Source organism: Rhinoderma darwinii, chromosome 4 (assembly GCF_050947455.1).
Source record: "Rhinoderma darwinii isolate aRhiDar2 chromosome 4, aRhiDar2.hap1, whole genome shotgun sequence".
Taxonomy (NCBI): domain Eukaryota; kingdom Metazoa; phylum Chordata; class Amphibia; order Anura; family Rhinodermatidae; genus Rhinoderma; species Rhinoderma darwinii.
The window spans coordinates 86,341,464-86,368,611 of record NC_134690.1 but is presented as its reverse complement, the minus strand read 5'-3'; the positions used below and the strand labels follow the sequence as shown (position 1 = coordinate 86,368,611).

At 45.2% G+C, this 27,148-nt stretch overlaps 1 protein-coding gene across 1 annotated transcript in view; it reads left to right on the top strand.

Moving 5' to 3' along the window:
* ARHGEF4 (Rho guanine nucleotide exchange factor 4) overlaps positions 1-27,148 on the top strand; it is a 230,153-nt gene that overhangs the window by 175,215 nt on the left and 27,790 nt on the right. Inside the window, exon 5 of the mRNA XM_075861300.1 lies at positions 5,534-5,664. Within this exon, the coding sequence (XP_075717415.1) occupies positions 5,534-5,664 (131 nt within the window). The remainder of the gene's footprint in view (positions 1-5,533; positions 5,665-27,148) is intronic.

Below are 27,148 nucleotides of genomic sequence, written 5' to 3'. Positions count from 1 at the left end.
TTTTATAGGTTATCTAAAATTATGAGGTTGGTAACTCTGATCAATAGCTTTTCTTCATCTAAGGCCGGATTCACACAAGCGTGTGCATTTTGCACGTGCAAAAAACGCGGCGTGTGTCAGCAACGTATGATGCGTGGCTGCATGATTTTCACGCAGCCGCCATCATTATGACACTCTGTTTGTATGTTTGTAAACAGAAAAGCACCACGTGCTTTTCTGTTTTCATTCCTAGTTTTTACTGCTGTTGTGCGAATCACGCGCGTCACACGGAAGTGCTTCAGTGTGCTGCGCGTGATTGTGATGCGCGAAAAACGCACAAATATAGGTTATGTCGTGAGTTTTACGCAGCGGACATACGCTGCGTGAAAATCACTGACAGTCTGAACGGCCCCATTGACTAACATAGGTCCGTGCGAGACGTATGCACGGACGTATTATACGTTCGTCTGAATAAGCCCTTAGACCAACAAAGATATTGGATACTAACCACTAAACCACTGTAGATCACCAGGAGTATGACAGGAATACTATCACAACCCTAAAACCACCCCATGTAAAAGTTTATGACACAATTTATGTAGCAAAGTCTGTATAATGTTGTGTCCGTTGTAGGCACCAACGAACTTGGAAACCCCCCATTAAATATCATGCATTTACCCCTGTAAAGTTTAAGTTTATATCACCACATTGCTTCTCCTACATTCTTTCCCTTCCCTTTTATTTTGACCATTCGTTTGAAATCGGCCCAAAGGCCTATTTACACGGGCTGATGATTGGGCGTACAAGGACACATTCGAACGCTCGTTCCCGATCATCTCTCCATGTAAACATGCCCAGAAATCCATGACAAACAAGCAAACGCTCATTTATCGACTATTCACATCTTTTATGCGGACATAAAAATCGTCAGTTGTCGCCAGTGCATCGCCTACATGTAAACAGGGATTTGCTGACGACAATAATGAAACTCTATGTACAGGAATAATTGCACTAACAATTGTTCTGGTCACATACAGTACCATATGATTGCTTTATGTAAATGGAGTTAAACAAGCGCTGATCAACCTGCTATATTGCCGATTGCTGTGGATTACGAGCAAGGTGGCCCTGTTTACAGGGTGAAGTTTTCACGTTGTTTTCAACATGTTTTCCGCGTTGGAATCAGCGTAAAAAAGATAGTAAAAAGCTTTTTATTGTCTTCAATAGGAAACCACCCCGTTCTTCACACGGGGCAGAATTTTCAGGGGGTGGAATTGCAATTTGCCTTGTTTAAAAAAAAAGAAGTGACATGTCACTACCCGACGCCGCTTCTGCTGCATATTCTATTGCGAAAACATTGTGGGGGAGCCACATGCAGATTATTGCCATTCAATGGGGCTAATCTGCATGCAGAAATGCAGCTGGTTGCACTGCAAAACTACAACAGAAATCCGAGGGTCAGCCTCGGATTTCTGCAATGGATTCTCGGTCAATTCAATGTTGGATCCCTAGTGTGTGTTAGATTATTATCCCGAGACATGAGGCAATGTGTGGAAACCACCTATCACACAATATTGTCACAGATCACATTGGTGTACACCACCCAGTATAGCTATAAGTATGAGGGAAGGGAAGAGGGAAAAAGTATGTGATCTGAATTAATATTTAACTTTTATTGATATACATTAAGAGAATTAAACTAAAAAGTCCATTGGTGCAAAAGGTATGTGTGAGTGACCCCCAAACTCACATACCTAAGGCCATGTAAATATTGATGTTATAAATTGTGAATGGTATCAAAAGTGTTCAAACAAAGACCACATATGGTAATATGCTTGCAAAGTGGCAAACATATGATCTCAAATTGCGTAGGTGCAGAAATAAGAGCAATGGTAGCTTGTGGCACTACCAAGCGGCTGCACTGCGGCAAAGTCTGAACATGAGCCTGCACACTGCGCCCTTACGCTGGATCCCCTGTGCACCAGAGCAACAGCACCTAACCACAGCCAAGACTATACTGCTGTGATTTGCTGAAGACCGTAGGTAGTGATAAAGTTGTATCAAAGGGCTGTATGGTGTTCAAATAAATTTTATTTACAATGTAAGGTAACAGATGCATGAATCTGTGCACGACTTGGAATGATTAGAACCAGTAGTGATACACCTGCAGAGTGTGACCGTGCAGTGGATCAGGGCAATTGTACTGCCGCACATCCGTGCATGACTGCCGTGGATAGTCTGAACAGTCAGCAGACAGCTGCACTCTCACGCCGCCGCCTCTGTGTGGCAGAGCAGCAGCGTGGAGAACAGCCGTTATACCCTGCTGTGCCCGCGCCCAGCTGTCAAGAGAGACGTGGCACAAACAACGTGCAAGAGTACAACTCCACTGTGAGTGGACTTGGACTCAGCGTCTAGCCCTGACCCGTAAGTGAACGGGGTAGGCAGTATTGGAGGAGCCGCACGGCAAGTACACCGGCAGTCACATTGAACCGTAGCGGCTGGATAGAATACCACACCCAGCCGCTCGTGTTTGACAGCAGAGTGCACTACGCTAACAGCACGGTCATGCTGTAAGCTGACAGCCGGCTGCTCTCAGCCAAGCATTAGAAACAGTGATAGATTCACAATCAGTTGGCCTGAATGTGGCAGCTAAGGCCATGTATTGCACCAAGGAAATTATTAAAATGATAGAGCACCCGACGCGCGTTTCGCCAGCATTCTGGCTTCTTCTAGGGGTTATCCCGAGACATGAATCACTGACCACATGGACTGACATGAACTAATCACAATTTCTATACAGCGCTGCGGAACAAGTTGGCGAAGGGAAAAAGCATATATACATCTACCTGTCCTTTGAGGAAACCACTAAGAGGAAACTTGCATTATGTTTGCAGGAGTTGTTGCTTTTAGTGTGTGGGATGCAATACTCAGTCATTCACATTCTACAGTCTACTACCTACAGTTTAGGAAATTAGTTCAGGGAAGAGGATATTTGACCACAGGGGAGGCCTTTATTTGGAACAAATTGGACTCTCTCAGAATCAATTCTCCTCAGAGGAAGCTTCCAGCTTAGCCGCGCTTTGTTCCTGCGCTTTAATTACCATTTTGTAAGTGTAATGATTCAAGGAACCTAAAGCTCAGGACAATTCATGTATCACGCCCCTGCTAACCACTTACACATAATCCCTGTGTATTGTTTCTGCAAGGGGCGAGGGAGAGATGGAGACGTAAGGAAGGGAAACAGCGTTAAATCCGTCCAGACAAACATGTATCTGGCCAGTTCTAAACATAACGGGCATTTGCCTTACACATATGATGCTGGAGGATTAAACCAATTGACGGTCACCATGGTGACAATCTCCCCAGATACAACGCTGTTAAGACAATCGTGTATAATCTGCTATTGTACGCTAGGCTGAATCTTGTCTGTCACATTTCATAAATGCTACTTGTTTTTGTTTTTTGCTCTTGTACTTATTTATTGCTCTCATTAAATTCTATTGGGATAAAAGACCGTATTTTTACTTCGCCATCGGCGCATATGACTGAACATCTTTCTTGAATAAGCTAAAACATAATGTACAGTCACCAAGAAGTGTATAATGGTGTATTTGCTAATAAAGGCTCTTTTACACGGGCCAATTATCGGGCAAATGAGCGTTCACAGAACGCTCGTTCCTGATCATTGTCCTGTGTAAACAAGGCAACGATCAGCCGATGAACGAGCAAACGCTTAATCACCGACTGATTGTATCGTTTATGCAGCCTGAAATATTATCGTTGTCGGCAGCACATCTGCTCGTGTAAACAGGGAGATGCGCTGCCGACATGATAGAAATGTACGGGGACGAGCGATTGTAGTAATGAGCGCTGGTCTCCATACATAGCTCCTTGTGAAAGGAGCAAACGAGTGCCGATCAACAAGCTGTCTCGTTGATCGGCGCTCGTTTACGCGGCCCACATCGGGCTATGTTACGGGACCCTAACATAGTATTTTAGGATTGATTGAGAAAACCTTATAATTATCTAACTAGAGACCAAACTTTACCATAGTGAAGGCTTTGGTAGCAGTGTGGTTTCAGTGTTTAGCCTGTGAAAATGGAGAGACTATGTAAAAAATGACTGTCCCAAACGGTTAATGTAATATTTGTATTAAACGCCTTGAATTTAAGCCGAGAGTCTCCACTTCCATCACATCGTCTTTGCTTGTTACAAATCCATTGTGTCACTCCCCAAATACTTCTGGATCCGACCGTATTGTATTCCATTTTGAGGTGCAATTCGGGTTATACACAGTGTTGGTTCCTTTGTGATCCAGTGTTTGATAGTGCTTTGTTTTTCTGCTAGCCTTAGCGTATCTTCTCTCAGGCAGGATACACTACTACACAGTTTTCGTAATGGAAATTATGCAGCAGAATCTCACAAAACGCTGGTAAATCAGTCACAGAATTCCTCGGCAAATAGTGCTCTTTTGCTGCACATATTTCTGCGCAAATGCAATGTGGCGGCAAAAATCTTTGCAGATTTTCCACAGCGGATTTACCAGCTGATTTAGTGTGAAGCAGTGATTGTAGCAAACTTTGTTGTGCTCCTGCGGATTTCCAGCGTTTCTTACAGCGTTTCCGTTGCGTAAACGCTTTACAAACTGCAGCAAAACTCCAATTATGCTCCCCATTTAAGTCTATGGCCCAAACACGCAGCATCTCTGCTCATTTGAAAGCCACACTGCAGAACAATTGCCGCACAAATTTTCTGCGTTTTTTTTTTCTCAGTGTGTGGCTGAAATTTGCAGAAATGTCATCCACTTTGCTGCTACTGTAAATACACAATTTTTCGCTCAAAATTCCATTGTGGAAATTACGCACAGTATCCTGCATGTGGGAACATACCCTCTGGCTGATTTTCATGGTTTGGCTGGTTTTTCCGGCATTTTTTATGGCATGTTTGGTTTTTTTCCGTTTTCTTTTTGTGCAGGCCAGATGTTACATTAAAGTCCATAGTGCAATAAGAACTTAACCCATGGTGTTTTTTTCAAAACACGGCATGCTATGGGTGTTTTTTTCCTTGCATTTTTCCTACATACATCTCTATAGAGCAGGAAAAAACACATGTTACATATATGACAAAATAAAAAAAATGCCACCAAAAATGTTTCTAAAAAACTGTGTATGTCAAAGATGCCTTGTGGTCCACATAATGATGTCCCTGAAGCCAATGAGCATATTCAGGTTTTGCTGTATGGACAATGTTACTGCACATTATTTATACATTGATTTGTTAATGTTCTAGTGGCTATTTTCTATGTTATGTGCCCATCAGCGGCCTCTTTTATGGCAGTTCATTTACTTTCTGTATTCTACTGGATATTTTATTATCAGAACCCTTTTCAAGCAAAGGGGAGAGTTTCTGGTAATAGGATTATGTTATAGAATTGCTGATTGCCCAATAATCTGTTTACAGTATCTCTAAATCTGGATATTCATTGTAACCCGTCCTCATGTTATTATCCAGTCAGCTAATTAGGTATTATCTCTCTTTTTTCTGTATTTTGCAGTAATTACAGATGGCTCACTTGACAGACCATCTTTCACGGATGACATGGGGAGTGATGAAGACTTGTATGATGACTTGCATGTTTCCAGTCATCGTTATGGTGGAGGAGGAGAACAGCTAGCGATAAATGAGGTATCGCATATCTATTACTATATTGCTGAAATTATTAAAGAATTAAATATAATTTTCTGATCCCCTCTTACATTAAAGGGAAGATGCACATATAATGACCTTGGTCTATTAGACTGGGCGCCTGAATTACTAAAAGTATCCTCTAGTAAGACTTCTAAATCCAGTTGACTTCACCCTTGGCTTAACAAATATAGAGCATCTTCACCCAGATTGCCATGGTTTCCACCAGACCAGTGGGCCCTGACATCTGCTCAGGTTTGCCTGGTGCTCACGTCGGCCCTACTTGGGTATCTTGGTTGAGGACGTAGCTGTGTTTGTTTCATGGTTCAATCAGTGTCTGTAACTCTCAAGATGGGCTGTATTTTTTGAGCTCTTCAACTAAATTACTACAAAAAGCAGTTGAGTTGTTAAAGAGGCTCTGTCACCACAGTATAAGTGGCCTATATTGTACATGATGTAATCGGCGCTGTAATATAGATTGCAGCAGTGTTTTTTATTTAGAAAAACTATCATTTTTGACGGAGTTATGACCTATATTAGCTTTATGCTATTCTCAATGGACAACTGGGCGTGTTTTACTCTTTGATCAACTGGGCGTTGTACAGAGGAGTGTATGACGCTGACCAATCAGTGACCAATCAGCGTCATACACTTCTCTCCATTCATTTAATCTGCACATAGTGATATAGCTATATTGTTATGTGCAGCCACATACACAAACACTAACATTATTGCAGTGTCCTGATAATGAATATACATTACCTCCAGCCAGGACGTGATGTGTATTCAGAATCCTGACCACTTCTGTAGCGTCTCTGTGCTTTACAGCACAGCGAGATCTCGCTGTGAATGACAGTTTACAGCGTAATCTCGCAAGACTACGCCTGCTATGCTGTAAATCACACAGACGCTGCAGAAGTGGTCAGGATTCTGAATACACAAGACGTCCTGGATGGAGGTAATGTCTATTCACTCATGCTTGAGAAAGGTCCTGAGGGATTGAAACGTTGCATGGGTGATTAACTGTTTTCTTAGTTTTGGAAGTGCTGCATCCTTGTCCGTTTTTCTGTCCGATATTGTGGACTTTGGACCGGGTTCTGAAGAGGCGTGCACCGCTTGGGCGGTTCTGTGCTGTGGTATTTCTCTACTTTTTATTCATTCATTATCAGGACACTGCAGTAATGTTAGTGTTTGTGTATGTGGCTGCACATAGCGATATAGCTATATCGCTAGTGCAGTGTAAATGAATGAGAGAAGTGTATGACGCTGATTGGTCACTGATTGGTCAGCGTCATACACTTCTCTCCACAACGCCCACTTGGTCATACAGTAAAAACACGCCCAGTTGTCCATTGAGAAAGTCATTAGCATAAAGTTAATATAGGTCATAACTCCGTCAAAAATGATCATTTTTCTAAATAAAAAACACTGCTGTAATCTACATTACAGCGCCGATAACATCATGTACAAGATAGGCCACTTATAATGTGGTGACAGAGCCTCTTTAAGGGAATTTCATACCATGGGAGTTTAGGGTACGTTTTAGTAGTAGATTGGGCTACTTATTTTCTCCAAGCTCAATAAAATCGTATTGCAACTAAAGGAAATTTACGCAACTGTGAGTTCTGCTGGCTGCTTGAGACTCCTTTGACTCCTTCACCTACTTTTCAGTGAGTGCAGAGTTTCTGAACAAGTACAATAGCCAGGTATAGGAGGTATAGCCTTTTGATATGTGAGAAAAGAGCCATTATTCTTTAACAAGATATATTACGAAGTTTATTATCTTTGCATACACTTGTGATTTATAGGGGGGAATACGCTATTTAAGGCTTTGTTATTCTTAGTTAGACAATGAGTTTATAGCATGCTTTCAATGTACACATGAAACAGGGCCACTCAGACATTTGCATGTTTCAAAGCTGCAAACCTATACTATATCCTCATTAGAAGCTGATGACATTGTTCAGACGTATGCAATTTTATACAGAGATAATGACATAACACGACTTATGTAATGATCTGCACAGAGGTTCACAATTTATGGTTTAAAACACTAATGGAATCAGCCTATTGTGGTATCCCACTAAAATGTCACAGACTCTCAAGGTCCATGCAGAAACCTTGGGGAGAGAATACCATGAGGCATAGTTTGTCAGTCCAGTTAGACTGATAGGCTTCATTGACACGGTGAAGTCTTGAGCACAGAATCGATGTACCCATTATAGACCTATAGGCAGTCAGTGCGACGGAAAATGGTGCCAATGTATGCCAGCGTACTCTTCCCTATACCTTTGTAATACAGCATGCCACAATTTTTCTTTTATAGATTCCATGGGTACCATATTACAGGTCCGCAATATTACAATGTGCATGAACCCTTATTAACTTATAATCGTTGGACAGATTAAGACTGAAAATTAAGGTTTGGGGCAATGTTACGCTGCAGTTTAATATTCAGTGTAGTTCTCCACATTTATACTATGTATTAAGTTACATTTGGAGTCTCTATGTCTCTAGAGACAAGCCATCATTGAATGGCTAGGAGATGGAACATTTATGAGCAGTATCAAAGAGCTAGAATTAAGTTTACATGAGAAATACAATAGCTTATAGAAAGAACTCCACGTACGTATAAGAGATGTTATTGAGAATGGATGCTATGGCAGACTCTTTAAGGATCTTACTGTATGTTCATCATTTGTCAATTAAGGTTTCTTTATAGCTTTTGGCAGAGCACTGAGATCTGAGGGACCAGGCCTAGAATCAGATCAATGTTTGCTTGCCTATGTCTTTTCCATAAAGCAATTGAATAGACAGAATACATACAGGGATCTCTATAGACAGGCCTCATAATATAGGCAGTACATTAAAGGGGTATTCCGGTTACAACAAGTTAACCCTTATCCGTAGGGTAAGGGGTAACTTGCTGATCGGTGGGACCCCCACCGTTTTTGAGAACCCAAAGTTTGATCCGAGCGGCAGGTCCCTCATACGCACTGCTGCTCCGTTCATTCTCTATGGCAGCGCCGGAAAAACCCAAACATTACACTCGGCTATCTCCGGCGCTCTCATAGAGAATGAATGTAGCGGCAGTGCGCATGAGCGACCTGCCGCTCGGTTCAAACTTGGCGTTTGGGCAACTTCGGGCTCCCTGTTCTCGTAAACGGTGGGGGTCCGAGCTGTCAGACACCCACCGATCAGCAAGTTACCCCTTACACTATGGATAGGGGGTAAGTTGTTGTAACCGGAATACCCCTTTAATTTATTTTCAGCAGGCTGATAAAATACATAATGAATCACTATAGGTACCCAGGTCTACTTTAAAGTGAAGCCCCAACTTGAAGCCACTTGAAACATATCAGTGGATTGCCATCCAACTGAGAAATAGGCATGCCCATGAATGATTTGCTAGAGAGCCAAGAAGAGCAAGGGGCCCACATACTTTTCTTACACAGCGGCCCTCTACTGTCTATAGCTGCCTCTGAGCAAACCATCAGGGCAGGAGATATAAATTTGTACTGTTAATATTTTTAGCTGACCGAATACTGGATACAATTGAAGCAAACTCCTAGCTGTGAGATGTACTAGATATGGACAGGTTGTCAGCCTTTGGCTCTAAATAATAATGTTACTAGTCGCTATATGTAAGCAGAGATCTTGAAAATTATTTTAAAAAAACTGAGACCACAAGTGACAGAAACAGAAATTTGTTACATATATACAAATCTTTTGTCACTAAAATTGCTATTAGGCCATAAGTGTCTTCTTCAGTCATCTGGTGACAACCATTTTTGTAAAAACAAAAAGCTGTGATTTCCAAATATATAAGTCAGAATTGTGTACTGTTGTAATATCATTCACCATGTCATTACTCCACCAATGCGTAGACCAGTGCTTCTCAATTTTTCAGTTGGGCCCCCCTTGTTGTTGGTGTGGTGCAGTTAAAGGGGTTATGTGGGGACCGAAAAATATTAGTAGTGTACTCACTGCAGTATGTGAGTATACTCGCTAATATACATTCCGGTCCCCCATCGCATTGATTATGAAATTTTAATCGATTTTTAAAGCGCTTCCGGGGGACCGGAAGTCTAGTCTTCCTTGATGATGACACAACTCTTCGTCATGTGACCTGCCCCACTGTACTTAATGTACAAGCAGTAGCAGTAGTACAGCGGGGACAGTCACATGACGAAGAGTCGTGTCATCATCAAGAAAGACTGTACAACAAGGCTTCTGGTCCCCCGCCAGCGCTATAAAAATCTATTAAAATCTTATAATGAGCACGATGGGGTACCGGAATGTATATTAGAGAGTGTACTCACATACTGCAGTGAGTACACTGCTAATAATTTTTGGCCCCCACATAACCGCTTTAAGAAGACAGTTTTCACATAATTGATTATAAGCCGCCCAGTCCTTTCTCTTGCTGCAGCATTTTTAGTTTAGCAACATAATTTAATCCTTTGTGCTTATTTTAATGTTATACTGGGATCAGGAGATAAATGAAAGGTAAATTAAGCTATATTTTTAGTATTGGCATGGACTTCGACTACAGATGTTCAGACTCAGGTATCACTGTGGCATATATATGAGAAAGAAAAGAGTCATGAGCTATATATAAAGTACAAAATACAATTTTATTAGATATAATTGACATAAATGATTTTAATAAAAAACATGGCGAGGTTTCTAAAAATAGATATGCCTGTGGGTCACATTTGGAGAGTATATACGACCATGGGTATATTTGTATAATAAACAATGAATGACACGAGAGCATGCAGGTATATATTGCTCAAATGCACCGTTAACAATTTAACCAGCACTGCTGATATTAAAGGGAAAAAGGACAACATAAAGTCTATGTCAAAGGTAAGTGTGCCATATGAGGAAATCCCTATTACTGGAACAAAGTGCCATTCAATCTAAAAAGTCCAAGGACTTATAGTAATAGCTGCACTCAATGTGCAAAGTATACACCATATGCATGGCTACTACTCCGGAATCACCGAATAGAGCTAGGAAGTATACACTCACCCATAGTTGAAAGAAAGTAAGATCGTGATCCACAGACAGTGAAAGGCCACCCCAACGCGCGTTTCGCTGTATCAGCTTCCTCAGGGGGTCTCAAGTCCTTGGACTTTTTAGATTGAATGGCACTTTGTTCCAGTAATAGGGATTTCCTCATATGGCACACTTACCTTTGACATAGACTTTATGTTGTCCTTTTTCCCTTTAATATCAGCAGTGCTGGTTAAATTGTTAACGGTGCATTTGAGCAATATATACCTGCATGCTCTCGTGTCATTCATTGTTTATTATACAAATATACCCATGGTCGTATATACTCTCCAAATGTGACCCACAGGCATATCTATTTTTAGAAACCTCGCCATGTTTTTTATTAAAATCATTTATGTCAATTATATCTAATAAAATTGTATTTTGTACTTTATATATAGCTCATGACTCTTTTCTTTCTCATATATATGCTATGCTATCAGTGAGTTTGCTATTTCATGACACTGTGGGGGTACTGCATACCAATGTGGTTTGTACCCAACCAGCTACCTGTCCCTGTGAGACATCTGTTTATAATCAGGTATCACTGTGGTCTGACTGGTGAGGCCCCAGTAGTTTGAGACGCCCTGTTGTAGACAGTTCTGAAGATTTTTCATAACCTCTGATGTTGTACAGTTCAAAGACTAAAGTTATGTAGACTTTTCAAAAACCTTTATAATATGCAGTAAATTATAATGCCCACTGGCGGAACTACTACCGTAGCAGCTGCTACTGGGCCTGGGCTGTCAGTAAGACTGCCTGGCCCGGCATTCAACACAATGTAAGTCCTGACGCTAGCCTGGGCTCTCAGGGGGGCACACTCTTACGCCTAATGCACATGACCGTTGTGTGCTGGCTGGGTCCCGGCAGTGATCCGTGGAAAGGTGAATGGGTACGTGAAAACTATCGGGTGCCATTCGGATGCCGTAAAAAAAATAGCCTGAGTGGCAGTCGGTCGTGTGCAACTGCACTTAAGCTGGCCATACACGAGTTTAAAAAAAAGGCTGAAATGCCCGATTTTGGCCAATTTCAGACGATCATCATTGAAATTTTTTTTGCAACGGCTGACAGCTGCATATGTCTGCCGAAAATATGAATGGCCAGGTTAAAAAAAATGTCCGAATTTGGACGAACACTTGCCACTTTGCGCCAACCCCAGGGAGTCGATTTTAAAAAAATAAAAAAAACTAACACCCTGATCGGCCAGTTTAGTCTCTACTGTTGCTGATGTGATTGTTCATAAAGATGATCCTATTGACGCCTTACAGTATGTGCATGGCCGGCTTTAGATCCAGCACACAATGTAGGCCCTGACGCTGGCCAGCGCTAGGACAATGTGTGCGATGACAGCAGCAGCAACCAGGAGAGAGAGAAAGCAGTGTAGAGCAGAGACAGCGCGCACCTGTGGAACGACCATCTTGAGAGAATGATCCACATTAGTCACACAGAGACACCGACACAATGATAGCTGCTGAATAAAACAGTATGTTGCCTAGGATTTCATTCATTCTCCCCCCCCCCCCCCCCAACAGCCAACAGCCATGTAGTATTTTCTTGTCCTGCAGAGTACCTTACGTACATGCCCTATTTTTTTACTGTCCTGCGGAGCAACTCATTCATAACCCCCATAAATTACTGTCCTGTAGAGCATTACACAAATAACCCCCATATTATTACTGTCTCTGCGGGACAGTAAATGAGTATAAAGATGTATGTGAGATGTTCCTGAGCCATCCGCAGAGGGTGCCAGCTGTGTCCTCCAACCCTGCTCCGCATGGTCAGTCAGCTTCTGGCCACCTCATCCTGGCATAGGATCAGTGGAAAGGTGGCCGGGAATACGGAAAAAGCCAAGCTCACTGTGCTCCACTGTTTCTGTAACTCTTATTAATTTCTATTAGGCCCTGTTCACATAGAGTTCTTTGGTGCTAATTTTAAAGCCGAAACCAGAACGCAGAATCAGCGCCAAAAAACTGCCAAAATCACCCCCATTGATTTCAAAGGGAGGCAGACGCATTTTGTTTCCCGGGCGGCATATCCTTTCATGCAGCGGTTTCCGCCTCTGACCTCCCATTAAAATCAATGGGTAGCAGAATGCGGCCTGGGCTGGCATCAGCACCTGGCGAACGCGGGCAAGTGCCGGGGTCCACTACCCTTGGGGGGGCCCACTCGGCCACCGGGTGCTGTCGCTGCCGTCCTCACGGCATCACTGTCTATATATGGACAGTGATGTCGGGAGGAGAGAAGGAGTCTCAGGCGGAGCGCTAGCGGCTCTGGGAATCCGTCTCTGGGGAAACCCCTGACATCAATATCCATATATGGACAGTGATGTCAGGAGGAGAGAAGGAGTCCCAGGCAGAGCGCTAGCGCCTCTGCTTCGGAACTCCATCTCTGGGGAAGCCCCTGACATCACTGTCCATATATGGACAGTGTTGTCAGGAGCAGAGCTATGTCCCAGGCAGAGTGCTAGTAGCGCTCTGCCCGGGACTTTGGCTCTGGGGTTCCCCCTGACATCACTAACCGTATATGGACAGTGATGTTAGGGGCTTCCCCAGAGTGGGAGTACCGGAGCAGAGCCATTTCTAGCGCACTGCCTGGAACTCCTTCTCTCCTCCCGACATCACTGTCCATATATGGTCAATGCTGATGTGAACAGGCCCTTAGACTTTTTGACCTTTAAAAAAACTATGTGCCCCATTCTCCCATGTGAACACATTCCCTTAACGCTCTTGTGAATCATTCAGTGTCACAGACCCCATTAGGTATATTTTGTAATGACCCAGTGCTGACATGTTTTTTGTTGAGGACATAATCTACACTCCTAAAGGTTTTTTTTTACTGTATATATTAATGGCATATAAATAGGTTCTGCCATAAATCTTCGATTATTAGGAATCCGACCATAATATAATGGGACCCCTGAGCACACTCATTTAGCTTTTTCCATTTCTTCCATAGACTATAGAGAGTGACTAAGTCAAGTGCAGCCATATTTCCAGTGCAGACTGGAGGAAGCAGGACATTGAATGTAATGTACAGTCCACTAATTGAGTTGAGGGCCACATATGAGGCTACCCAACCACCATTGCTTTATACTTTTCTTCTTCTTAGTATCTGCTCCTGGTTTTGGAGAAAAAACACACACGCATCTAAAGCTGCTTTGTGTGAACTATGGCTTGTTGTGCTCGGTACTTCTTGAGCTGCTTTGTACATTTTCCTCAGAAGTTCAGAGACCATTATATTAATCCCTTTGTATTGTGAATGCCTCATTGAAGCTGCTATACCCAGTGCCCGCTCTTCTAGTAGTAATGCCTTCTTGTACTCTCAATTGAAACAGATGCTTCCCAAAATCTATCACAGCTATTTGTGAGGTGCTTTAAATATGTCTATGTCTACCTTCCTTGCCTTCCCCCGACTTTACGTTTCCTAGCGACCGTGGTCTGCAAAGAGACGATTGGTTGACGAAAAAGCCAATAACTCAGCAACGACTGCTGTTACAGAATGTAAGGCTTTCGTGGTATAGGGAATTAAATACCTCCATCAGCCTGCTAAGACCGGGAACGTCTATGCTGCTTCCATTAAAACACATTGTCGTTTCCGCATCATAGATTTTAATGGATGGAAAGCTCGGGGATTACGTGCTGAATCCTGCAGGAAGGTAATCATTGTGCGGCATGCACCGAGCCTCTCTGAACGCTATGCACAGCAGATAGAGCCCTGCTGCTGACAGCTGCAACACGGACCTTTTGTTTGTGACTGCCAACCATTGAGAGCTGCACCGTTTGCTCAGCTCAGGCCAAGACATGGCAAAAGGATCCGATCGAGCCAGGCAGAAATGGAACACACTTCACGGCATCCTTCGCTGCAACATGAACCCTGAAACCCAGCGCGTCGTAGTCTTTGTGATCTTGCTCTTTCTCATCTTTATTAATGTCGTGTTAATGTTTCTGCTGGCCTTCTCGTGAGATCACCAGCGACCTGGGATTATCTCTCCTGGAACATGAGGTCAGCTTGGCATTATCTGACTCCTAGAAACCTGTCGTGGTCACATTGACGATGTTTCTGGTCCCAAATAATTACAGCCAACACTTGTGCCTTGAAGACTTACCATTCACAAGATGGTCCCAATACCATCATTACATAACTGCTGGGTATCCCTTTTTTACAATGACATGCTAATATACCTTATTATGAGGGTTTTGAAAATAATCTGCTACTTGCAACCAATTTTTCCAGATGTTTGCCTTGGATTAATTACAAAATGCTTCTTTGGACATTGTTCTGGTGGGTTACGGAGCGTCAGCCATAGATTCTCTTCAGGTATTACATGCATATGGAGGACAGGAACCCAATGAGAGCCCTTATTATCAGTCACCCTCTCCTTGTTCTTGTATTGTGACTGTGATACACCGCTATGTTCTGTTTCAGTAATGCATGGTGACACATGACTATGGGAAACACATTCCTTCTGTAATCGCCTTCTCTGGATTCCAAGGAACGCCCTGGGTAGCAAATCAAAGAAAAATACCTGTATATGTATTTCTACTCTGTGCACTTTGTATCACGTACATCCATGTATATATATATATATATATATATATATATACTCGGTAAGAAAGTGATGATGCAGTCAGGAAAACCTTGTGAGTAATATTAAGCGTAATCTAGTATGGGATTATAGCCAAGAAGCCGTATATCTGCGTTTTATATGGCTGGGAACATGATGCTTGCAGTGTTAGGCAGGTAACACATAGAGGTCAGGCTCTCAGAGGATATAAATCAAGTATTTGGGGCTCTTTGTAGCAAGGCTTATACCGGTAGATTTGTTTTTAGACTGATGCTAGAGGAGGCATTTTATCATACATTTCATTATATAGATATATGGATGTATGAATTCATGCAGCTCATATTTTTGGTTATTTGGATATGGAAATGTCAGTATTAATTCACCCTGAAAACCCTCAGAGGTAAAGACAAAGCAAGCCAAATTTGATACATACCATATGATGCCTCAAATTATCTTGTATTAAAATGTTTTTTTCTAGCATCATTTTAATACCAAAATTGCCTTCAAAATTTGGGGCTGTGTGTATCACATGGAGGCCCCGGGGAGCACTGAAGACATTTCTGTGATATTAGAAGAGTGTAGAACATGTGGGAGTCCAGTGTTTAGCCTAGTATGTGTATGTTATTCCTGTGCCAAATTGTCTTGTTTTCTGTTGCTTTTCATTTTCTGCGTTTTAAGTATCTAAAAATCTCGGTATGCACTTTCAAAAATAAATATCTTTTTTAAAACAGATTTTTTTTTAAATTAATATTATACAGTATATAGGAGAAATTAAAGGTTGGTAAGGTAAAATGGTAATGTAAGTTGGAAGGTTCAGTGCCAGTTATACACGGAGGGTTACATGTCATTGTGGGGCCCTTATATTAGGGAAAATAATTGTATGTATATTGATAAAGTTCTGATCACAGGCCTAGAAAATAGCCAGTCATATAAGCCCCTCCCCTCTGTGAGCAATTTTAGCCAATCAGCAGAGCTGAGAGTACACACATGCTTGCAGCATGAACTCCTTATGAAGAGGAAGTGATCTGTGCTGGGGAGGCGGGGCTTAATTTTTCTGTCTTTTTGGCACATAAAGGGCAATTGAAACGGGTTGTCCGGTTTGAGCAAATACATTTTTGTATAGCTACAATTTTGAATATACTTTCTATATTAATTCCTCACATTTTCTTTAAGACCCATGCTTGTTATTATTAAGTAGGAATATTCATTGTTCACATCCAGAGGATATCATTCTTTCCATGAAGATACAGCTCTGATACACATACTGTAACTGTAACAAGCTGTGCACCTGTATGTCCATCACATAACCACAGATTCCCTTGAAAAAGTGGGTGTAGGTAGTCATGGTAAAGACATGACTCTTTACTCGCAGGTGATGCTGCTAATTTATGGATATCAGACGACAGAATGTGGTATTTAAATAACTTGCAGACCCAATGATGTTATTGATCCATAAACTCCAGAGGTATAAAAGAGTTATAAAACAAAATGATATGCAATGAAAGGGCTGAATATGAGCTTGGTGAAGGATGTACTGGACGAAATATTGATGAAATGTTGTCACTGAAAAATAACGGAAAAAATTGCATTTTTAACTATCTCTGATGCTGTGTTGCTGAATATACCATAGTTACATAGTATAGTGGAAAATATACGATAGATGATAGATAGATAGATAGATAGATAGATAGATAGATAGATAGATAGATAGATAGATAGATAGATAGATAGATAGATAGATAGATAGATAGATAGATAGATAGATAGATAGATAGATATGAGATAGATAGATAGATAGATATGAGATAGATAGATAGATAGATAGATAGATAGATAGATAGATAGATAGATAGATAGATAGATAGATAGATAGATAGATAGATAGATAGATAGATAGATAGATAGATATGAGATAGATAGATAGATAGATAGATAGATAGATAGATAGATAGATAGATAGATAGATAGATAGATATGAGATAGATAGATATGAGATAGATAGATATGAGATAGATATGAGATAGATAGATATGAGATAGATAGATAGATAGATAGATAGATAGATAGATAGATAGATAGATAGATAGATAGATAGATAGATAGATAGATAGATAGATAGATAGATAGATAGATAGATAGATAGATAGATAGATAGATAGATAGATAGATTCCTGCACAGCTGGAGATGGTTTATTCAGAAAGTGATTAGTAAGAGAATGAAGGGAATGAGAAAGAAGTCGCCCATCCCCCACTCTGTAAATGAACATAATTGTGCTGGTGAGAGGATTAGACTGTGGTGGAGTTTGGATCAGCAGATCTGAAGAAACAACAGAAACGTAACATTACTTCATATCTATGGTGAGAAGGTATAAACTGCTCATATTTTAGGATTTACAATATAGTGTGAATGCTGATAATAACCATTTACTGTCTACAAAGAGGATCTGATCACGTCCCCCATTGCGGCAATAGGTCTAAGGCTGGATTCACACGAGCGTGGCGTTTTTGCGGACGCATATGATCAGCATATGATGCGCGGCTGCGTGATTTTCGCGCAGCCGTCATCATAATGACACTCCGTTTGGATGTTTGTAAACAGAAAAGCACGTGGTGCTTTTCTGTTTTCATTCACCCTTTTGACAGCTGTTGCGCGAATCACGCAGTTACAACGGACATGCGACATGTGTGGTTTTCACGCACCCATTGACTTCAATGGGTGCGTGATTCGCGCAAAGCGTCCAAAGAACGGACATGTCGTGACTTTTTTTCAGCGGACTCACGCTGAGTAAAAATCACGCACATGTCCGCACGGCCCCATAGACTAATATAGGTTCGTGCGACGCGTGTGAAAATCACGCGCGTTGCACGGACGTAATTCCCGTTCGTCTGAATAAAGCCTAAGCAGCATTTGAATCCAGGAAATGATACCACCAACCTAAAACAGTTACTCAATTCCCAAGTCAATTTTAATTATACAAAAGAAAAATAATCCTATAATTTGCAGACACATATATTATATACAGTACAGTGGATGAGGTACAGTTGTAATAGCACGCAGCTCAACTACATAAAGAAACGGCATCCATAGGGATTGGCCACATAAGGGTCTCTATTTAGTATATAACATAATGACAGGGTGTCAAAGAAATGCTGCATGTCTGACCGTTTTACACCTGCAATATATTTAGGGTAATTCAGTAACATGGAGTTATCAAGCAGGGTGCCCGTAATTGTACCCGAAGTGCGCTGCGTGGCCAAACCGGTTTACCACAAATTAATATGGTTTTACCATTCAATATTTGGCTTTGTGCCAGTAGTGTGATGCGTGGCCAAAAAATACATTGCAAATCCGCTGCAATTCGTTGTAAAATCGTATGCAGTTTTGCCACGCAGTTCTTGGCCGAGTGGCACACTATTGGCAAACTGCCGCTACGTGTACGGGCACCCTCAGGCTGGGTTCACACGACCTATTTTCAGACGTAAACGAGGCGTATTATGCCTCGTTTTACGTCTGAAAATAGGGTTACAATACGTCGGCAAACATCTGCCCATTCATTTGAATTGGTTTGCCGACGTACTGTGCAGACGACCTGTCATTTACGCGTCGTCGTTTGACAGCTGTCAAACGACGACGCATAAATTTACTGCCTCGGCAAAGAAGTGCAGGGCACTTCTTTGCAACGTAATTTGAGGCGTTCTTCATTGAATTCAATGAAGAGCAGCTCAAGATATACGAGCGTCACAGACACCTCGTATATTACGAGGAGGAGCATTTACGGCTGAAACGACGCAGCTGTTTTCTTCTGAAAACAGTCTGTCATTTCAGCCGTAAATGCCTGCTATCGTGTGAACATACCCTAAGAGTGATGTATTACCATGCAGGTGAAATCTTGAATCAAACATTTTTGTGCCCACTGCGGAAGACTTTTCCACTTTTTATCCACCTGCATCTAAGCATTTCGATTTTCACCAGATTATCGGACGTTCTGGATTAACAGACAGGTATACAAAAGTATATAAAACTGACTTGTAAGGATATGGAACCTTTAGGACATCAACACAAATTTTAATTGCAACATAAAATAATAAATAATAATAAAATAATAAATAATAAAAGATTTTTCCACTTTTTACCCACCTGTACGTGAGCCTATAGATCTGCAACGGGCTATCAAATGTTCTGAAATAGCAGACAAGTATACAAAAGTATATAAAACTGACTTGTAAGATCATAAAACGTCTAGGACGTCAACATAAAATAAGCTGCTATCACTTTCTCTGTTTATCTCGATATCTCTTGGGATTCCAGATGAAACTGCGGTTCTGAGGAACAAGTGTCTGACTATTAAAATGTCTGGCATGTAAGATGCCAAAGTAAAGTACAGGCTGGACCCGGCAGAATGCCATAGGGGGAGGCCACCATGATCAGGGATGTTAGGAAGGGAAGGAGTTAAGGAGTTAGGGGTGTGGTTAGGAGGGGGCGGATGTGAGGGGGGCGAGGTCAGTTTACTTAAGGGTAGGAGAGGGAAAGGCGTCGCCATCTTTAGTAACAGCACAGGGAAGCTTGTAGCAGCACAGGGAAGCTTGTCCAGGATTTGACAATGGATGCACTACTTACCCAGCTCCGGGCAGCAGTAGCAGAACGAGGCATGGCCTGGCTAGCGGAGGGGCTGGGGCTTTCCGGCCCGCTGCCTGGGGCTCCGAGCTCGGCGGTGAGCGGACGAGGAGAGGAAGATGGGGAGCCCCCTGGTTCAGGGGCGAGTACGGAGGACGCGGCCGTGTTTGGATCTGGGGCGCAGGCGGTGCCGTCCTCTCCTCCCCGGCGGCGGTCACGTCGCACGAGGCCTCCGGAGAGGTTGAGCCCGGAAGTGATGCCACGAGCCAGGCGCAGGGTAAGGAGCCCCACGAGGGACCCTCCAGGCCGGGCCCCTCGCTCGGCTGCCGTGAGCAGGACGGCCTGGTCTGAGAGGAATCCTGGAAGCCGGCCTGGCTCAGCGGAGGTGGTAGGGCAGGCGCCCATGCATCCGGGACCTCCCTCTGCCTCCAGACGACGGGACCCAGGACTTGCGGTGGGCCGTGCTGGCGATGCTCCAGTCGGGCGGCCCACCTGTACCCAGGATGATGCAACCAATTCCAGGCGTGTGCCACGGTCGGTGGTGACACGGCGGGCAGGAGGGCGGCTACCTGCGGGCCGCAGGGTGGTCGAGCCCCCCAACAGACGGGCGGAGAGGCCCAGTTCATCGGCGCAGTTACGGAGCGCTCCATCAGAAGGTCGGGGATGTCATGCATGCGGCGCTTGTCCTGGCCCGTCTGGGCAGGATGAAGTGGACGACCGTGAGTTCGGTGACCAAGAGGGACGTCTGGATGGATCCTTCGCCCCGGCTGGTGGGGACACAGCACCTGCGCAGCCCGGTGAGTCGCTGTCTCCTACTTTTTCATTGCCTGCTGTATTTCGGTCCCCAGGGGTAGGGGGTGGGGGTTCACTTTTGCCTACGGGATTGCCGGGGTGTAGCGGGGGGATTACAGGAAGTACGGGTGGTGGGGGTGAGATTCAGGAATTGTTGTGTTGTGTGCGTGACCTTTTGGCGCGATGCGGAGGGGGGGCGATAGGTTCTCCATCCCCGGTTGCAGCTTGGGTGGGGCCGTCGGGGCCTGCAGTGGTGGATAGCACGCTATGGGGAGCTGGGGTAGTGTCTAGGGAATCGGGCGTGGCAGTGTCGGTGCAGACAGAAATAGATGTGGCAGTGGATGAGGTGCGGTTGGACGATAAGGCGAAGGGCGAGGTCTATGTTTGTTTTGAGGGCCCATTGGGGGCGCATCTGAAACCGGAAGTAAGGGAAAAGATATGGAGGGATGAATATGTGGAAATTTTTTCATTGTTGCCGTTGGAGAAGTTCAATTTAGATAAAGGGAAGTGGTTGGAAAGCAAGAAGGAGAAGGAGGAAAAACGTCGGTATCGATTGATTCCCCAAACTTTTGTTAATTGGTTGCAGGCTTTTGCTATTTTGGCAAGCGTCATTGGACAGAAGACGCCGGAACATTGTTCGGGCCTCTTCTGTTATATGGATGCTATCGGAGAGGCTCATCGAGTTTACGGCGGGCAGACGTGGCTGCGCTATGATGAGCAGTTCCGGCAGCGGAAGGCAGTGAGACCTGACATTAGGTGGGATAACAAAGACATAGGGTTATGGTTGCGGGTCATGGCTCCAGTGCGTTTTGGCCAGTCCTTTCAAGGGGGTGGGGCCGGGGTGGCCGGCCCCTCATTGCCTCCGGGGGGGGGAGCAGGGGGGGCAGGAGGAAAATCCGGGTTCTGCTGGCAGTTTAATGAGGGCCAGTGTAAGTTCGGATCGGGTTGTAAGTTCAAACATAGCTGCTCCTCCTGTGGGGGGATCTCTCACGGAGCGGTTAAATGTTTTCGGAAGGGAAAAGGACGAGGGGCCGGGGGCGCTAGTCAAGGGCCGGACACCGGTGAGGTGGGAAGACATGGAGCCCTTTCTAAATAGGTACCCTGATAGGTCCAGGGCAAGTTTGTTGTTGGATGGTTTTCGGGTTGGTTTCCGGATCCCTGCCCCTGCTCACAAGGTGCCGTTTACCTTGCGTAGTTTGCGTTCAGCGTTGCAGTATCCAGGGGTAGTAGGGGATAAGTTGCGGAAGGAGGTGGAGTTGGGGCGCATGGCAGGTCCGTTTGAGAGTTGCCCTTTACCAGAGCTGGTGGTGTCACCACTGGGGGTGGTGCCTAAGAAGGAGCCGAATAAGTTTAGGCTCATACATCATTTATCTTACCCGAGGGGGCGATCGGTTAATGATGGGATTTCTCCGGAACTTTGCTCGGTGGCTTACACGTCGTTTGATGCGGCAGTTGCGTGGGTGCGCCGCTATGGTGTGGGTGCATTAATGGCAAAAACGGATATTGAGTCGGCCTTTCGCCTCCTCCCTGTGCATCCTGACAGCATACGGCTGTTAGGATGTTATTGGGACGGGGCTTATTTTGTGGATCGCTGCCTCCCTATGGGGTGTTCTATTTCCTGTGCCTATTTTGAAGCTTTTAGTTCTTTCCTGGAGTGGGTGGTTTGTGAGGTTGCGGGGGTCTCATCGGTCATACATTACTTGGATGATTTCCTGTGTGTTGGTCCAGGCGGGTCTTCGGTTTGTGCTACGTTGTTGAACACGATAGAGTGGGTGGCAAAGAGGTTCGGTGTGCCTTTGGCCCAGGACAAAACGGAGGGACCTAGCTCCTGTCTGGTCTTTTTAGGAATCACCATTGATTCTTTGAGGATGGAGTGTCGGCTCCCGGAAGATAAATTGGTAGCGTTACGGGCGGAGGTGGACCGGGCTAGACATTTGCGTAAGATCACGTTACGTGCTTTACAGTCATTATTGGGTAAGCTTAACTTTGCTTGCAGGATTATGCCCATGGGCCGGATTTTCAGCAGGCGGCTGTCGGGAGCGACGGCTGGGGTGACAGCCCCTCATCATTTCATTCGTCTGACACAGACGCTGAGGGCAGATTTGGCAGTTTGGTTTGAGTTTTTGCATCGTTATAATGGGAGGTCCTTGATCATGGCCCCGGTGGTTGACAGTGTGGATTGGGAGCTGTTTACAGATGCTGCGGGGGGCGTGGGATTTGGGGCTTACTGCAAGGGTCAGTGGTGCGCGGCGCGGTGGCCTGAGGAATGGGCGGAGTTGGGTTTGGTGAAGAACCTGGCATTCCTAGAGCTGTTTCCCATAGTAGTGGCGGTGGAAATTTGGAGTGAGAGGTTTCGGGACAGCAAGGTACGGTTCCATTGTGACAACTTGGGCGTAGTGGGGGCCATTAACAACGTGTCAGCGTCATCCCCCCCGGTCGTCCGGCTTTTGAGGCACCTTGTTTTACGTTGCTTGTCTTTGAACGCTTGGGTTGTGGCGGTTCATGTGCCAGGGATCAAAAATGACATCGCAGATTCTCTTTCTCGCTTGCAGTGGGAGCGGTTCAGGATGGTGGCTCCGGACGCGGAGGAGGACGGGATCGCTTGCCCGGAATGGTTGTGGGGGCTGGGTTACGAGCCGCAGGAGGTTTGATTCAGGCTTCGCTTGCGCAGGGTACTTGGGCTGCTTATGATTCGGCGTGGCGGGAGTGGGAGAGTTGGTTGGCAGTTCTGGAGGGTGTAGTGACGGATGAGGATCGGGTGGTGGCGTTGTTAGTTTTTCTGGGGCAAGTCTCTATCGCGGGCTGGTCAGTGTCCAAGGTGAATCGTTTTGTGGCAGCCCTGGCTTTTGGTTTTAAGGTCCGGGGGTACACGGATGTTACAAAAAGTTTTTTGGTTGGCCAGGCCCTGAGGGGGTACAGGAGAGGGAGGATGTTGCCGGATCGGCGGCGCCCTGTGTCGTTTATGTTGTTGGAACAGTTGTGGGGGGTGTTGTGTGACATTTGTTTTTCCAGCTACGAGGTGACCCTGTATAGGTTGGCATTCTCGTGGGCATTTTTTGGGGCCCTGAGGGTCGGGGAGCTGGTGGCTCCCAGCACAAGGAGACCTGGGGGGTTGAGAATGGAAGATGTGTTGGTAACGGATCGGAGTGTGGAATTCTGGATCCGGCGGTCTAAGACGGATCAAGGGGGTCGGGGTAAGAGAGTGGTGTTGGGGGTGGCCAAGGGGGTCAGGATGTGCCCGGTCGCCTGCTTTGCGGGGTTCAGAGAGGTCTCAACGGTGCGTAGGGGACAGTTGTTGTGTCATGAGGATGGGTCCTTTATGTCCCGGTATCAGTTTACGTGGGTTTTTCGTAGGTGTCTGCGGAAGTTGGGACTGGAGGAGGCGTTGTTTTCCCCCCATTCTTTTCGGATTGGGGCAGCGACGGAGGCGGTGGCATGGGGGTTGGGTGAGGAAGTGGTAAAGCAGATAGGTCGATGGGATTCCCGCCGCTTCCAGCTGTATGTGCGCCCTCAGTTTATATGATAGTCCAGTCGTAATCCCTCCTTCTCTACACTCCCTCCGGCTCCCCTCATCGTTTTTCTCTCCTCCTCCATGTTTCGCTTGCATCCTTACTCGTTTTGTTAATCAGTGGTTTTATTTTTCAGGACCCGCGGGCCGATTGGTGTGGATCGTCGGGCATTCCTACGTTCATTGGGGGGCGGAGCGGGCGGATGTTCGTCCAGACGGGCGGCAGTTGGGTTTTCGGCGGGAGGATGTAGTCGTGCGGTGGCTGGGGAGTAGGGGGATGCTGTGGAGTCGGGTGTTGCCGGACGTGCATCGGTTTGCGCTGATGGACAGGGCCCCGGATGTCTTGGTGTTACATGTCGGGGGTAACGATTTGGGTAGTCGTCCTTTTCGGGAATTGATCAGGGATATAAAATACGATCTACTCAGGTTATGGTCCGTTTTCCCGGCTATTAAGGTGGTGTGGTCAGAGATTGTCCCGCGGAAGGTTTGGCGGCATGCTAGATCGGTGCAGCGGTTGAATAAAGCCAGGGTTAAGGTTAATCGGGCAGTTTCGGGTTTCGTGGTGAGAAATGGGGGGGTCTTCGTGCGTCATTATGACTTCGAGGATGGCCAGGGTAATTATTGGCTAGGTGATGGTGTGCACCTGACGGCCGTGGGGATCGACCTGTGGACTCTGCGCCTGCAGGAAGGTATCGAAAGGGCCCTCTCGTTGGGTGGGGGCTCGCATACTTAAAGGTGTCTAAGTATGTTCGTGTGGCGGATTGGGGGTCCTTGGAGTTGGTGGTAAATTACTGTGGGGGGGGGGATTCATAGGGGGTATGGTCCCTCCCCAATTTATTATGGTTGGTAGTCTGCTCAATTTGGGCTCCTGCTGGGTGGTGTCCCGAGGAGTGGTCAATTAGGGCTCCCGCTGGGTGGTGTCCCGGGGAGTGGTCAATTTGGGCTCCCGCTGGGTGGTGTCCCGGGGAGTGGTTGCGGTTGAGGTCAGCCAACTGCAGGTATAACGGTGCCCCTGAGCCAGTAGGGTGACGGCTGGGAGTAAAATACTATGCAGGTGGGCTGTTTCGTGACAGACTTTTGTAGCTCCAAGGACTCCCCTTCCATTGTTATTATTATTTGTAAATTGTTGTTCTTGATGTTTGTTTGTAAATAAAATGGCTGCTGTGGCCAAATTTATCCAACCCAAGTGTCTGAGTCTTATTAGAGGGACAGGGGGTTTGGGAAAAGGTATGGCCATTAATGGGGAAGGTGAGTAAGTGAAGCCACTTCCCCCCCCGGTAGGAGTGTACGCACTCTACAGTCCCCTGATCAAGTACAGGCTGGACCCGGCAGAATGCCATAGGGGGAGGCCACCATGATCAGGGATGTTAGGAAGGGAAGGAGTTAAGGAGTTAGGGGTGTGGTTAGGAGGGGGCGGATGTGAGGGGGGCGAGGTCAGTTTACTTAAGGGTAGGAGAGGGAAAGGCGTCGCCATCTTTAGTAACAGCACAGGGAAGCTTGTCCCACCCTCCCTCCCAAAATGATGTGTTCATCTGTGTGACTATTTTGGTATTTCGCTTTGTTGCTCGTTGTTTTTGTTTTTCCGCAGGTACCAGAGGATGCTGTGGAACAGTTTTGCAATGTCGCAGCAGTTGTATGGCGGATTGGGGGTCCTTGGAGTTGGTGGTAAATTACTGTGGGGGGGGGGATTCATAGGGGGTATGGTCCCTCCCCAATTTATTATGGTTGGTAGTCTGCTCAATTTGGGCTCCTGCTGGGTGGTGTCCCGAGGAGTGGTCAATTAGGGCTCCCGCTGGGTGGTGTCCCGGGGAGTGGTCAATTTGGGCTCCCGCTGGGTGGTGTCCCGGGGAGTGGTTGCGGTTGAGGTCAGCCAACTGCAGGTATAACGGTGCCCCTGAGCCAGTAGGGTGACGGCTGGGAGTAAAATACTATGCAGGTGGGCTGTTTCGTGACAGACTTTTGTAGCTCCAAGGACTCCCCTTCCATTGTTATTATTATTTGTAAATTGTTGTTCTTGATGTTTGTTTGTAAATAAAATGGCTGCTGTGGCCAAATTTATCCAACCCAAGTGTCTGAGTCTTATTAGAGGGACAGGGGGTTTGGGAAAAGGTATGGCCATTAATGGGGAAGGTGAGTAGGTGAAGCCACTTCCCCCCCCGGTAGGAGTGTACGCACTCTACAGTCCCCTGATCAAGGAATTTGACTGTATTTACGCTCCTCCTTACACTGTTATGGTTTTCCTTTGATCTTTACTGGTCACATATTGGTTATGGCTTTTAGGTTCCAAACATTGTATATTTTTTACTCTTCCTATAAATGAGGATACACAGTCCATCTGAAAGAAAAAAATGTAACATAAGACGCATGAAGTAAGTGGTTCCACTAATTGTGGCTAGCCCAGGAACTGAAATAGTTGAATAATGCACAAATTTTACTTTTAGGAACTTCCGTGGCATCATATTGGAAAATCCTTGAGGGAAATCCTTACAGGGTGACATCTGTTCTGTCTCAAGAGTTTATTTGAACACTAAGGGCTCATTCAGTCGAATGTGAATAACGTCCGTGTGCTGCATATGGAAATCACGCGCAGCACACGGACCCATTGATTTCAATGGGGCCGTTCACACACGCAGGAGTTTTCACGCAGTGAGAGTCCGTAGTGTGAAACTCACTGCATGTCCTATATTGGTGCGTATTCACGCACCTACGCGCCCATTGAAGTCAATGGGTGCGTGAAAACCAGGCACCGCACGCGGATGCACATCCGTGTGCGGTGCGCGATTTGCGCATCAACTCAATTGAAAATAATAAACAACAAAAAAAATGTGCTTTGCGAGTGCGTGAATAACACATGCCAACGCAACACACACAGACTCGCTTCACACGCGTTTTTCACACACGTGAATCTGATGCACTCGTGTGAACGTAGCCTTAGGTCTTCAAA